Source organism: Thermobia domestica, chromosome 13 (assembly GCF_964235325.1).
Source record: "Thermobia domestica chromosome 13, izTheDome1.hap1.1, whole genome shotgun sequence".
Lineage (NCBI taxonomy): Eukaryota > Metazoa > Arthropoda > Insecta > Zygentoma > Lepismatidae > Thermobia > Thermobia domestica.
Genome location: NC_137466.1, coordinates 76,232,784 through 76,247,160, shown reverse-complemented (window position 1 = coordinate 76,247,160; position 14,377 = coordinate 76,232,784). Strand labels below are relative to the sequence as shown.

The window sequence follows — 14,377 nt, the reverse complement described above, 5'->3', positions numbered from 1 at the left end:
GAGTTAGCAATGTTAATGTCACTGAGGATTTCATAGCCCATGTCATTTCTGTCAATATCCAACCGTTCCGCAACGTCATTTTCGTCACAACCTTGAAAACCAGGAATAGACTCGCATAAATTTGATACGTCAGTATCATTTTCAGCCGTTTCTGTCTCATTTTCGTTGTCTTCTCCAGTTGTTTTGTTGTCAGGCCAAAGCTTGTTCCATCCTTTTCTAAGGTTTTCTTTTGTAAGAACATCCCATGAATCGGCTACCATGTAGGAAGAGTCTTTTAAATTGAGTTTTTTTTTTTTTTTTTTTTTTTTTTGGAAATCTCAACAACACTTTCTGCGTTATCTTCAGCCAAGAGAAGCCTACGCAGCATTTGTAACCTGTACATTCTCTTCATTTTTTCAATGATACCTTGATCATTGGCTGGATTAATAGGGTGTTGCTACGTGGGAGGAACATAACTTCGAATCCTCCATCAATTGGGTTTAGCATTTCAACAGATGGATGCGTTGGCGCATTGTCCATTATTAGCAACACTTTTCCATGAAGTTTCTTCTCTTTACGGTATTTTTTTTACATCTGGTATGAACACATTTTTGTACTAGTCTGTAAAAATATCACTATTCATCCATGCACTTTTCTGAGCTCTGAAATTCATGAGAAGTTGGGCTACGTTTTTGAAGCATATTGGTTTCTTACTTTTTCCAATAATCAATAGGGGCAATGCATGTTCACCACTAGCATTTGCACAAACCATTGCCGTAATCCGCTCTTTGCTGACTTTGAAACCAGGGGCAGCTGATTCTCGGCTGGAAGCTAATGATTTTCGAGACAGAGCTTTCCAATTCATCCCTGTTTCATCACAGTTATACAAGTCTTCTCTAGCAAAGCCACTTTTGCTTACAAAATCATGAAATTTTGTCTTAAAAGACTCCGCAGCAGAACCATCAGCAGATAAACTTTTACCTTCCACATTTAGTTCTCTTATTCCATGCCTTCCTTGCCTGCAAATTTTTTAACCAACCGGTGCTCGCTTTGAAATTAGCAGGACCGCCTAATTGTTCATTAAAATTAAGGGCTTTTTCGCAGATCAAGGGTTCGCCTCAACTACGTCTTTGAGTAGACCACAAATACGCAGTTTCTTCAAGCGACTTGTCATTTGCTGTCCTTGTTGTCTTCCTTTTTCAGATCCGTCATCAGAGTCTACTTTGGACGCAAAATTCAAAATTTCATCTTTCTTCTTTTTAATGTCCGAAGTCGTAGTCTTTCACACTCCGTACACTTTCGCAAAGAACGATCCACTTCCCCCCTTTTCAAGTCTGTTCAAAATCCCCACTTTATTTCCTATTGTAAGAAATGTACGTTTCCTTTTTAATGTCTTTGTCGTGGACGATACCATAACGTAACAAATTAAACAGAACTAAAGCGAACGAACGACAGCACAACGCACTCAACCTTGATCACTGACACTGACCGACTGAAGGACACACCAAGGTCATTGCCTCGGTCCGCCGACGGACAACCCTATTGTTTGTTTATCGCTAGCGCTAAGACAAAATGTAAGAAGCTTCTAGGGACCGCGTTCGGATTTTTGACGTCCTACTGTAGCAATGGCTAAATACGTAACCTTACTTGTGGATTAAGGTGTATGGGGCAATCGCCATATAGTATGTCGTTTTACTAACGTCGACAAAAGACTTGATGGGCCATATTTTAGTATTAGAATCACTTTATTGGTTGGCGTGGTTCAGGTATAAATCAATTTTCTGAAAATTTCCTTTATTTGGATCGTCGGCTCGATCGAAATGTACGGTATCTCTTATCTTTGAATTTTTTTCATTCATTATATACTAGTTACGTAGTAGAATTTCAGTCCAGCAAAACGGGAAGGTGTAACTAATATTTACATAATTGAAACACTGCAGACTACAACCCTATCGTAAGACCGCCTCTCTAAGAATATTGTTCTCAAAGAATTATAATTAATTCTTCCACTTTCTCGAAGAGACTTAAAGGAACCTGTGAAAAGAATTCGAACATAAAGACATTTCTTTCGATTAAGTCAATTGTACATTTAAAAATACATATAACGGTTTCATTAATTTGATTGTGCCTCAAAAGGTAAGAATAAAATTACTCTAGATTTGGTAGAAGTGGTAACACAGCACTATTGGAAATTTCGTCAAATGAATAAAAGACCTGAAACCACTAAATCGTATGCATATCGCTTGCCGACATGTGAGGAATTCTGTATGTCTTCTGATAACGCATTTTCCATTGATTCTTTACGTAATTACAGTATAATATTTCATTCCAATTCTCAACATTTTAAAACTGGACACAGAATACTAGTGTTAAATATAACATTACAATTTCCATTCTTGTAGGGTAATGTGAAAATTATATTGGTTCTGATTTAAAAAGAGAAATGTATGAAGTAATTGCCTTATTGACCCCTAGCCATGTTTCGAGGTTTCATTGGGCCTATATTTGATACTTTTATCAATACCCACTTTCATTTGGAATAAATATATTATTATTTGGTATACATGTGAAACATTCGAATGTAAAATACTTTTTGACTTTTCAATGTTTTTAGGTATGAGAATTGTTATTTTCTGTAATAGGTATGCATTCCATTTTATCAATTAGTAGTTAACTCTTTTGGTTTTATTTTTACTGGCCTATTCTCTTGTAATATTTAATTACTCACTAGCATTTCTGTACAACAGGTAGAGATGGAAAAAAAGAAAAACATACAAATGTTACCGATGAAAAGAAAAAGATCATATTTAATATTACTAAAAGAAATCATTAAATATATATATAGTTACCTTCTTTCGAAGTCGATCCCTTTCATCACGAAGCCCTCCAATTAATGCCCGAGCTCGATTTAATTCAGCTTCCTGACAGCCCAGTTGCTCTTGCAATGCAAGGTTTTCCGATCTCAATTGACTCAACTCTTCATGAAGAGCAGCCATCTGGAGGCTGTGACATGATGTTCCTGTCTCCTTATTCAAAGGTTGATCCAAGTCTTCTATGTTCCTCCCAGCCTATAAATATAGTTATAAAGAAGTATAAGCGTACTTTTTTTCCCTTTATAAAATTATTCATGTCTAACCTTCATTATATTGCTCTTAAGTTAAAGCATGGTAAAGCTTATTACGTTAATGTGTGTTAAAGCATGCTTCTTCTGAAGCATTATCATAATGGTAAAGATGGTAATTATAAACAGATGCTGAAAAAATCCACACATTTATAACCTGCCACAAATTCCTGAAGTTATTATGCCGACTAACTGATAATTTTAAGTTTGTACTTATGCTGTTACTACATCGCGAGTCTCCTATTGCTATTTATGATCTTTTTTTTTTCTTCTTTCTTACTCATACATTTGAGAGAGACAAGGAAGTCATGTGATTGTTAAAATTACAGATTTATACATGTTTCATGTCATCTACATGCTCAGAAAGTTACGGAATTTTGGATGTCCATTGGTCTTTTCCCATGTATGTACACCTGCAGGCTATCCTGTTTTTAACGTATCCGGGCCAAAATTAACTTATGTTCTCTATAAGATTATCCAGAGGAGGGGATTGAATTTTCTTCCTGCCCCCAGAACTAAGAATAATTTACTGGAGAGTGAAAATTTAAAAATGCAATTTTCGAATTTAATTTTGTTTTCCAGAAGAAACAACCTACTTTTGAGAATGATTTTTTTTTTAAGCCTGTTTTCTCAAAAACGGCTCTACAATATAACGTAAATTATTTCTCTTGAAAAATGCATAAGGGTTAGTTTACTCTTGGGAAGTTAATTTATTATTATTATTATTATTATTATTATTATTATTATTGGATGGCAATTTTGTTTAAATTCCATAAATAAATATTTCATCAACACCCCACAATATGGTACTAGTCAATATGGCGAACTTATCTGACAGTTCCTATTATAATTTTGTTCACATTTCAGCGATAATTGAAGCATGACGTGATTGAATTTTAATAATGAGAGCGAGAAGTAAGGTGACTTAAAGAAGAAAAACGCCATTTCCTTCATTGAAGAAACTCCAAATTGCCTTCATAAATTTGGTTGAACGATGAACTGCCAATACCATCTAGTTTTAATAATGACTTTCCAGTGTCTCCACTCAAAGAAAGCAAATGTATTTTGGATACAAAACTTTTGTTCCATCCTATTTCATGTTCTTCCATCCTATTTCATGTTTAATAACTTGCTAACGTTTCACTTTGTAATTTCGAGATATCGAAGTACTAGATTCACTTATCTTAAATTTTTAGACGGCCTTACTTTATGTACGACGTCAAACATTTCGTGTGAATGAAAATTACAGTACTGATAGAAACAGCAAAAACTGAATTATGAAGAAAGAAGAAGAAAATAAAAAAAATAGGCCGAACAATTTCCAGTTGAATACTGAAATTTGAAATACCAGTTGAGAGTTGACTTCTGATCCTCAAATGTCATGCATGCACCAGCCATTTTGTTTCATTATTACGTTACAATTATGAGAGTGTCAACATCAGTTGAGGACACATGATACAACACATTGTAATGATAACTGAAATTCGAAAACAATACCCGGATACCGTGTATTAAACTGTGTATACATTCTTTTCTAACCAGCTCTGTGCACATGCATTACCTGAAATCTCACAATTGCAAGTATAGTAATGGAAATGTAAACCCTTCTTCAAAAACAGATATTTTACACATTACATGGCTGGTGTAGTTGTTTCATAAAAATAAATTGAAGAACAGTTTGGTTACAAAATGTTCTTGAACTCATGAACAATTAAAAAAAAAAAAATCATTATTTCCGCGAAAACGTTTTTCCACTTTATGTAAGGATTAACTTTTCTCATGAAACTTTTAAGTATCACGATTATGGATAAAAGATTGTCTTTTTTAAAAAAAAAAAAAAAAAAAAAAAAGAAAGAAAGAAAGAAAGAAAATTTAATCTTCATTAAAAGCCTTAGTGTACAGAAGAATTATGCTTGCAGCTGTTTCAAACTCACACACATAATAAGTCTGATGCAGAATGTTACCCCGAAGTGAAGCGTGTAAAATTTCGAAGTTTACTCGTACACTACAGCAACTTTCCAAGGAAAAATATTAAAAAAATAAACAAAAAGTGAAACGTTAGAACATATTATATCGAAAAGTAATTTTCTGCTGTTGGAGTGAAATTTGGTAAGTAAAGTTCATCGGTTGAAAAGTTTTTAAAAAATTAGTATTTTCGGGAGAGAACTCCCATTTATGAAAATGTACCATATTTGATAAATGATTTCTTACATCAAATAGAACAAAACTGTTCCAAAATATGTGCGCTTCATTTAGGAAACAGTAGCGCCAAAAACATTATCTGCTAACATTCAAAAGGTTATACTAACAGTTTTCAACATGGGTGGTAGCTACTAAGAAAAGCAGAATGGGTCTTACTTTCCCTTATCCCATGCCTACTACACATTGAGCAACCTGTTATACATTGGTTTGAATTTAAATATCAATTCTCCCCTCCTCCCTTCTTCTCTGTAGACCCAGAAACATCGGCGTTCTGGAATCTCAGCAATCTTTTTTAAAGAAACAAACTATTTTCTCTCTTTGGTGTTTAATTATCCTTGGTTCATTCTTGGTGTAGTTTAATTAAGCTCATCGACATTTTTTTGAAGCCAAGTTTAAGAGAGCATATTTTTGTCCCACTTGTAATCATCCAAGCATCAGTTCCTGAAATTTTTCTTACACTATGTGCATAGTTTAATACCTCCACAGCCCGAGCATCGATGTCAGCACTGCTGGAATCGGCATCTCCACGTGAGACACTACATGCTGTTCGGTCATTCGCTTCCTGGTCTTGAAGTTCAGACTCTTCCACAGGATTCGTGGTGGAGCCCTCCACATCTCGACTCAAGTCATTGTAATCGTTCTCTGAATAAAAGAAAAGAATAATAATATTAAAAAAAGAAAAAATCAATTTGACAAATAATTAACAGTTCACATATTACCTACTCTTTGAATATCACAGTTTTCGTAACTATTTTTATAAATAATAAATAATATTGATCATTCATAGTGCAAAAATCTAAAACCAAACGTGAACAAAACTAAAATCTAGAAATGCTTACTCATTACATTCGTCTATGATTAAATCCAACTTAGCAGATTAATAACGAAAAGCCCCAGAAGTATCCAAATATTTACTGTGACACTTCCATTGTAATCAAATTCAAATACTATTACAATTAAAAAGACTAAAGCACGATATAAAATTCTATATATATATCAGATTTAATGTATTTAATAATATGTAACTTCGTACATAAGGTTACAGATAGGACTTCACAAAAATGTTTTGAATCAATTCTACAACGTTACATATCAGTTTTGAAAATTGTTGCTTCACACTTCTTGAAACAATTTTTCCTATTCAGTGTGTTATGCTACTTTTATAATATTCTCTAAATGAAGTTAAGGAAATTGTGGTTCGGTAAATAAACTGTTTCATGGGAACCTTCGACTGCTTTACATTTTCACATTTTATGTGCTTACAAATCATATAACTAAAAAAACAGTTTACATTTTGAAACAAAGTGTTTTGCAACACTCAAACTGCGTTTCTATTATATTTTATTGAAGTTAATGAAAAGCAATTGTAACAAAGTCTGAAAATATTGCACTATTCCGGAAGTACAGCACATCCGACAATAGAAAAAATTAAATTGTTACTAAGTACTATATGAATACATGAGATGGAATTTCACTTGCACTGGATACAAATTTGCACGTTTAAAATTTTGTAACTCATTACACACACAAGTAGTTAGATACCATTAACGTTTAAACAGTTTATATTTAATCAATCAATAAAAGTAATACAAACATTAAAATAAACAAAAACAAAAAGAAAAGATGATGAGACTTGAAGTTCTAAGTGGTATGGAACAGTCATAAATTTTGGCTACCAAAGTGACTCTGCAGGTAATCCTTACTATACAAGGAAGACTACTAGGCATGCTCTTAATAGTACACAATCAGGCTAATAGTTGCCGCAGGTTGTGCTAAGTCCTACGTGACTTAAGAGAGGTCGCTGTCGTGCAGGCAATTTGCAAGAGAGTTGAAGACTTGAGGTGAACAAATAGTATGAATAAATTTGAATTCCTTTCAAGTTTACTACCAATGAGTAACTTCAATTTCGAGCTGATTTGTTTCTGCGGAAGATGCCTTCCCCAGAAACTAAAACAAATTTCCCAGATTTGGGACACATTTTGAATTTTCACACTTCTAAAATCAAATTTCCTGTTTTGCTAGATATTGGACATTTATTTTACCTTATAATACTCTTCTAGGTATGTAAAAAATGAAAAGGTAGACGATACTAGAGATTCCTTAAGAATTTCGAATAACCCAAACAGTGTATAGTTGGTATTCTTGAATTAAAATGCACTACTTAAAGTGAGATGCAGTGCAAGTGGATGGCTGAGAATAGTGAAGTTATGGCTGCAGCAACAAGTCTTTGACTTTATGAGTGAATGAATGTTAAGAGAAGTTATGATAATTTTGAGAGAATCATGTGAGAGAAGTTATCAAGACAAAAGATATTTAATACAACTGACATACACAGGTTGAAATACTACAAAAAGAGTTTGTGTATGTGATTACGTTTATTGATATTAGAAATGGAAGTTGATGGATAGTTGATTTTAAAAATTGTCAATTATTGTAATTGAAGCTATGAGCATTCTGTTGATGAAGTATTGAGTTTTAGTAGATTAAGAAGTATTTAAAGTTATTTTGTAGAATGAAGAATGATGTAACAAAGATTTCTACGGAAATTGTTATTTCAATAATATTAGGTTTAAAGTCTCAAAGAATTTAAAGTTTAGGTCTAATACTGAAAAGAACAGATCATCTTCGATTCACTTTAATATTAATTCTTTTCGTAGTAATGAGACATAATTATTATTGAACGTAATTTTTTCCCCATGATTAAGTGCCTTGAGATCAAATTAATAAATTTAATTTGGGACAAAATTAAATTGGCATACGCTAGATATGAAAGGGCACGAAAAAAAAAAAAAAAGAAGTTTTCTCCACGCGTTTTTGCCTGGGAAATTTTGGACTCATTTGAACATTTCGATATTAATTAAGAATATGTTCTACCTTTCGTTCCTCATTGACACACGAGAAGACATTACTGCATTCGGAAGAAAGAAAAGAAAAAAAAAACAAAACACGAAAAACTTAAGAATCAAAAGAAAATAGAACACCCGATAGGAAATGAAAAATGGTAAATCAGTGAACGATGTGGAATTTCTAGTTCCAACGAATTGTTTCTAGAGCTATATATCAGAATAATGTTCAACAACAAAAAATGTTTTAGTAAAATGTTTAATAATGTTAACAATAACTGTTCTGAACATGTAATCAATTTTGGAACATTATCTTTCACAATTTATGCATGAACTAAAACTTTAATTAATAATATTTCAGGAGCTAAAGATACATTTTATGTAAATGATTGCATGGAATAAATATATCTATCTATATACTTCAAATAAATTTATGTATACATACTACTGAGGTCGTTAAAATTGAGGGGGCCTTTGTTAGAAACGCAATATCCAATTTTCCTATATCAAACATATTGACCGGTGTAAAAATAAAAAAGAAGTAATTGTGTGCATAACGAACTTCTACTACTATTAAACTAACATCATACCTAAAACTTCTGTTAATAGCTTTAGTTTTGTAGAATAAATTTATATAAAGTTTTAATAGAATATCTAAAGCTCACAATAGTGTTTCCTAATACAAACGAAACGTAAGCGAAATTTTATATCAGATCTAAATTAGTTTTGTAACTGTTTCTTGGTTGATTACAATTACTTTTCCTTGCCTGCTAGTTCGAATTTAGGCGACCTGTAGAACACATACGGAAAGATGTATAACTTTGAACTACTTGATTAAAGTGATTAGACAACCAAATTAACACTTGTGATATGCTGAGTTCCATAATGTACACTGGTTGGCTACCAAAGAAATACCAGTCTGAAAATCGATTAGGACAGTCAGCCCGGGATTGAAAATAGGACTCACAAGTAGTGGATGTTGTAAACGCATTTTTAAAATTGTACAATCCACTACACGAAAACAAAGGTGCTATTTGAATAAGAAAGTAACCAAAAATCTTTTTTTTTTTTTATTTTTTTATGCCGGCTTCTTTTACACTTTAGTGTATACAATGTCAGTCTTTATCATCCTGATATTTGCAGTTACACAAAAGTCAAGTTTTCCGATTCTATCAGATTTGTGGAAATCAGAACATACCAAATGAACTTCAAATATACCGGAATAATAAATGTCTAAGTAAAAACATTCTTGCTTTATATCTCAAATATTAGTGAATCACTTAAGACTTTTAGTGTGCACCATTTTTGTATCAATGCGGCGCGGCACGGGGTACAGTTTAGCAATTTTAAGATGTTACTAAAGAGCACACTGAAACTGTCCAAGTGAATCACTAGTACTTGAGATTCCGGGTAAGAAAGTTATTTAAGTTATGTATGCATTTATCAGAAATCAATCAAGTTTTCCACCACACCAGGGGAAAGCGCGATTGGGCTTAGAATCAAATCTAGGCTCAGGCTTATCGTGTCAATGTTCTTACCACTGTCATCCAGTCTGTCCTCAGTTTCATCAAGGCCTTTTCTTATATCTTTCTTTCACTTGATGTTTTGGAATGAAATGAAATGAAATCTTTCAGTTTAACGTGCCATGATTATCCCTTTACGCTAAGAGAGACAAGTGAATGATGACGGAATAATTGGTGAAATGAGGAAGTGGGAGGAAACTGTAGTACTCTGAGAAAACACTCGGGCACGATACTGTCCACCACAAACTTACTTGGCTGGGATCGAAACAAGGACCGCATGCACCATAGATAAGCGTTGTACCACTGGGCTACTGTGCCCCTACCCTACTTGATTTTTTATCTTGCAAGTTCCAAGCTAAACTGCTTGTAAAAAAAAAAAAAAAAAAAACTAATTTAGTTTTCAGTTTCTACAATCTTTACCTGAAACATCATGTGACAGCTGACTCTGTGTATCTGGTGAGTGAGTAGCTGCCTCATCACACTCGGCTTCAGCCTCTGCTTCCTCTTCTTCTTCCTCCTGAATTACAAGAGATTTTTGGCGCTCAATTTTGCGGCTGAGCTCTGCGATTACGGAGTGTAATTCCGTAAGTCTCTCTTCATACCTTTGGGCCTGAAGATCTAATCGATCCTCCGTATCTCGAACCAAATGAATTTTTTCTAGCTGTAACAGATAAAAACAATCACAATTACTCAATTGAATCAAACACACTGTTGTACAATTAAATACTGTGTTGGTCTGATATAATTGCAAAGATATCGTGATTATTGTAATATTATAACTAGTTTCATAAGTCTGTCTTTTTACCTAAGGAACAATTGATATTCGTGAAAATATACCTCAAGTACTCAATAAGAGAATCAAAACTGAGACAAATTCAAAAGATTAATGATTTTTTTCATAGTGTCAGGGAACCAGTCTAAATCGTAGTGGGTCTCCGAGGAACTAGTTCCTATCGTTGAAAATACATTAACAAATCACGTAGAATAGTTAGCTTTATTGGTACAACGAATTGATTCGAAAATTAGGCTGTTCACAATGTAATAGAAAGATGATCATGTTATATATATATAGAAAGTCAACATTTTGGTTAGTGATACATAAAGTATGGAAAAGAGCATGACTGGACCGGGACTCACTCGAACCCTGGATCTTCGGTGTACCGTGCTGATGCGTTAACCACTATGCAACCCAATCCGCTTCCAGAATAGCCATACACTCTCTCACTCTTGAAGTTGGTGCTCTTTCACTCAAACCACATGGTTTGTACCACAACTTCCTGTTGTGCTTGGACAATTTAATGTCCATATTCAGAACCGGTTGTTTAAAATATTTCCAGTTCGCAAATTCGTTTGTTATACTCAGACTTAACAGTATATTTTACTCAGTTATACCCAGGAACAGTAAATTTTAGTTTAACTATCTATGTTTTTAGAAATTCTTACAGCTACAGGGTTAAACGTATGATCTCTCAGAACAAAATATAAGCGTTTATTTCTTAATTTCAAATGCTCATATATCAGGAATGAGGACTGGGTTCACATGAGTGTAGTGGTGAGGCTTACTTATATTTGAAACGCATATATACCATTATCAACAATTGTTGATTTAATTTCTTTTCAATACTTTTTGACAACAATCTAATCTTGGATAATTCGTTTCCCAAATATTAGTAGTGCTACCTAATTGTGTGACGCTGTACACAGACAAAAGATATATCCTTTGTGATGCTGTGTAGATTTTTACTTTTTACTTGTGGTACCCAGTAAAAAATTTGCTTTTGTCTACCTTGTACCAATGCTTTATATTCTAAGAGAGTTATATCTACTTTCTCTCTCTCTCTCTCCCCCTCCAGTATATATATACCTAGGTATATAAAACCGGTTGTTAAAAAATTAGAACACTACTGATTATCATTATATTAATGAATGGAGGAACATTTTATCTGATAAAACTAGCTGTTATGTAATCATATTTGCAAAAAAAAAAAAAAAAAAAAAAAAAAAAAAAAAAAAAAAAAAAAAAAACTATGAATATAATATTGCAAGAGAAAATACTAATATTGAATAAATTTGAAGGTTCCCTCTTAAATTAATTTAGACTTTGATATTAAAAACTATTTTAAAGTTTATACCAGGCATAACATGTAAAAGAATTACTTGCGAAAATAGAAGAGTGTATTTAATTATCTTATTAAAGTTACAAGTAACAATAACCAGGGATAAAAAGTGAAGGGAAACGCGAGGGGCGTCATCCCTTCACTTCCAGAAAGTATCTGTGGCATCCCCCCACTTTCTAAAAGAATTACAATGAGCAAAGATAGGCACGGGGGACGGTGTGACGTTATGCATCTCCCTACCTTTCCAGTTCCAGTTTTACCCCTGACAATAACAGATAAAACTAATTTGGAGTTGATAGAAAATTTTATCAGATAAAACAAGCTGTTACGTAACTACATTTGCAAAAAAAAAAAAAAAAAAAAAAAAAAAAAAAAAAAGCGAAAGATAAAGCTAGTATTGAATAAACTTTTGTTAAATAAATTAATTACTGTAAAGTTTGTAAACAGGTAGAACACTAATAAGCTAACTGAGTTTAGAAAACTTTCTGAGCTTGAAATAAACAAACTATATGTGGTGTCAATCTTTGAAGCCTTTCAAACTATACGGAGAAAGAGTTGTTATTATTGTGGAAGAGGATAAGAAATTAGATCCTGAAAAATATAATAAGCCTATTCTTAAGAAAGATTTAACTACTTTAAATTCTCAAAAGTTATTTTTTTAATGCAATTATTCAAAAGTTAATGGATAAAACAACTAACAGAAGTAAGTTTCAGTACAACTCAGCGACTGCTTCAAACTGAATCATTTATTTTATATATATATATATATATATATATATATATATATATATATATATATATATATATATATATATATATATATATATCAGTATCTATCTATAGATATAGATAATCTTTTTATGAGTGGAAATACCAAACAGCCCATATACAAAAGTTAACACATTTTAATAATCAATAATAAGAGGATGTAATTATTAAAAAGAAAAAAAAAGAAATATAATATCACAAAAGTTTTGTTATAATTGTTTCATTACACTATCTATAGGTTTATATTGTGTAATTTGACTTGCAAATGATCCGATAACTGGCAAAAGTTATTCGTAATTATTACTAGTTTACTAATTGTAATTAAAATAATAAGAAAAATATAATAAATTCGTATTAATCAAGACTCAGAGATAACTTACGAGATTTTGCTAATCATTAGTGTAAACTGAATGATAAGTATACTAAATTATCAGCAAGAAATCTAACTGGCCATAGCAAATATTAGTGCTGTGTCTTATTAAATAATTGTTTATATACGGAACCAATATATGAAATAATTCGCTTATAGTCTCTTTTTCCTTCCTCCAATAAATCTGCAACTTCAGGAAAATTTCAATATTACTAATAATTTTATGGTTAAAATTAAAAGTGATCAAAATGTTATTAAAGTTGAAATGAAATCAATACGATACCGGCATCTGGATACAAAGTATTCAACCGAATTCAAGTAAATATTGATCACGACACAATTTACTAGAAGTTGTATTACTACTGAGCAAAAATTTAGCAATCGTAGCAAATAAATGATTTTACGATGAATGTTCGAAAATGTGAATTATCTTTATTATTTAAGGCACTTAAAAATTCATTCTTCTAAATTAAAGTTTAGAAAATTAATCGTATCAATTGTATTTTAAGATCAATTAACCATTTTTAAGTGGTACATGTGCATTTTATGCCTCAAATCGCAAAAATGACTGAAAACGAATGTTTTTTTGAAATATTAATTTCAGCTTCGAGAAAATGAAGCATACTAATTTTTATAAGTTGCAATATACATACCAATGTGGACACTAAATATTATAATTTGTAACAATAAAGTAAACCAAACATTTAGAATAACATCCTAGGTTTGCTTTTCATGAAAATCTTTATTTTTATTGTGTAAGTACTAAAATGTGCTGTAAGGTCATGTCAGGGATATTACTTTTAATATTCAAATAGCAGAACACCACCAAGCGAATTATCAGCTGTGGAACTACGTATAAGCTAAATAAAATAAAATCTGATCAAGGGAAACATTTATAACTGTAAATGTGTTACAGTTGTGTCAATATATTATTCCCATCATTAGACACTTTATTCTTATAATCCTATTATTATTATTATTATTATTATTATTATTATTATTATTATTATTATTATTATTATTATTATTATTATTATTATTATTATTATTATTATTATTAGTTATTATTATTATTATTATTATTATTATTATTATTATTATTATTATTATTATTATTACATTAAAAAAGGATGATTATTCACGTAACTACGAATATTGGTTAACTTATTGGGGATTTCAATCACTATTCGAAAGAAGAAAATTTATTGATAAATTCTTTATTTAAAGGGTATTGAATAACAAATATACGTAGCAGTGGACATTAATTTTAAAAATATATTAATCAGGATATCGATTTATAGTGTTTCAGATCTGTGGATATTAGTTGCACTCAATTCAAAATGTGAAATATTGAGCGATAAAGTCTTACAATAAATTAAAATGAACATATGTTAAGAGAAGTGACAAAGCGTTTATTACAAACATTACACTGTTTTAACTTTATGACAAGAAAC

The 14,377-nt window shown here is 31.7% G+C and overlaps 1 protein-coding gene across 2 annotated transcripts in view; it reads right to left on the bottom strand.

Moving 5' to 3' along the window:
• LOC145668256 (colorectal mutant cancer protein) overlaps positions 1–14,377 on the bottom strand; it is a 500,739-nt gene that overhangs the window by 29,778 nt on the left and 456,584 nt on the right. For both annotated transcript variants that reach the window (XM_081735948.1, XM_081735949.1), the window contains exons 5-7: positions 10,089–10,329; positions 5,781–5,944; positions 2,829–3,047 (exon numbers count right to left, since the gene is read on the bottom strand). In XM_081735948.1, coding sequence (XP_081592074.1) covers positions 2,829–3,047; positions 5,781–5,944; positions 10,089–10,329 — 624 coding nt within the window. The remainder of the gene's footprint in view (positions 1–2,828; positions 3,048–5,780; positions 5,945–10,088; positions 10,330–14,377) is intronic.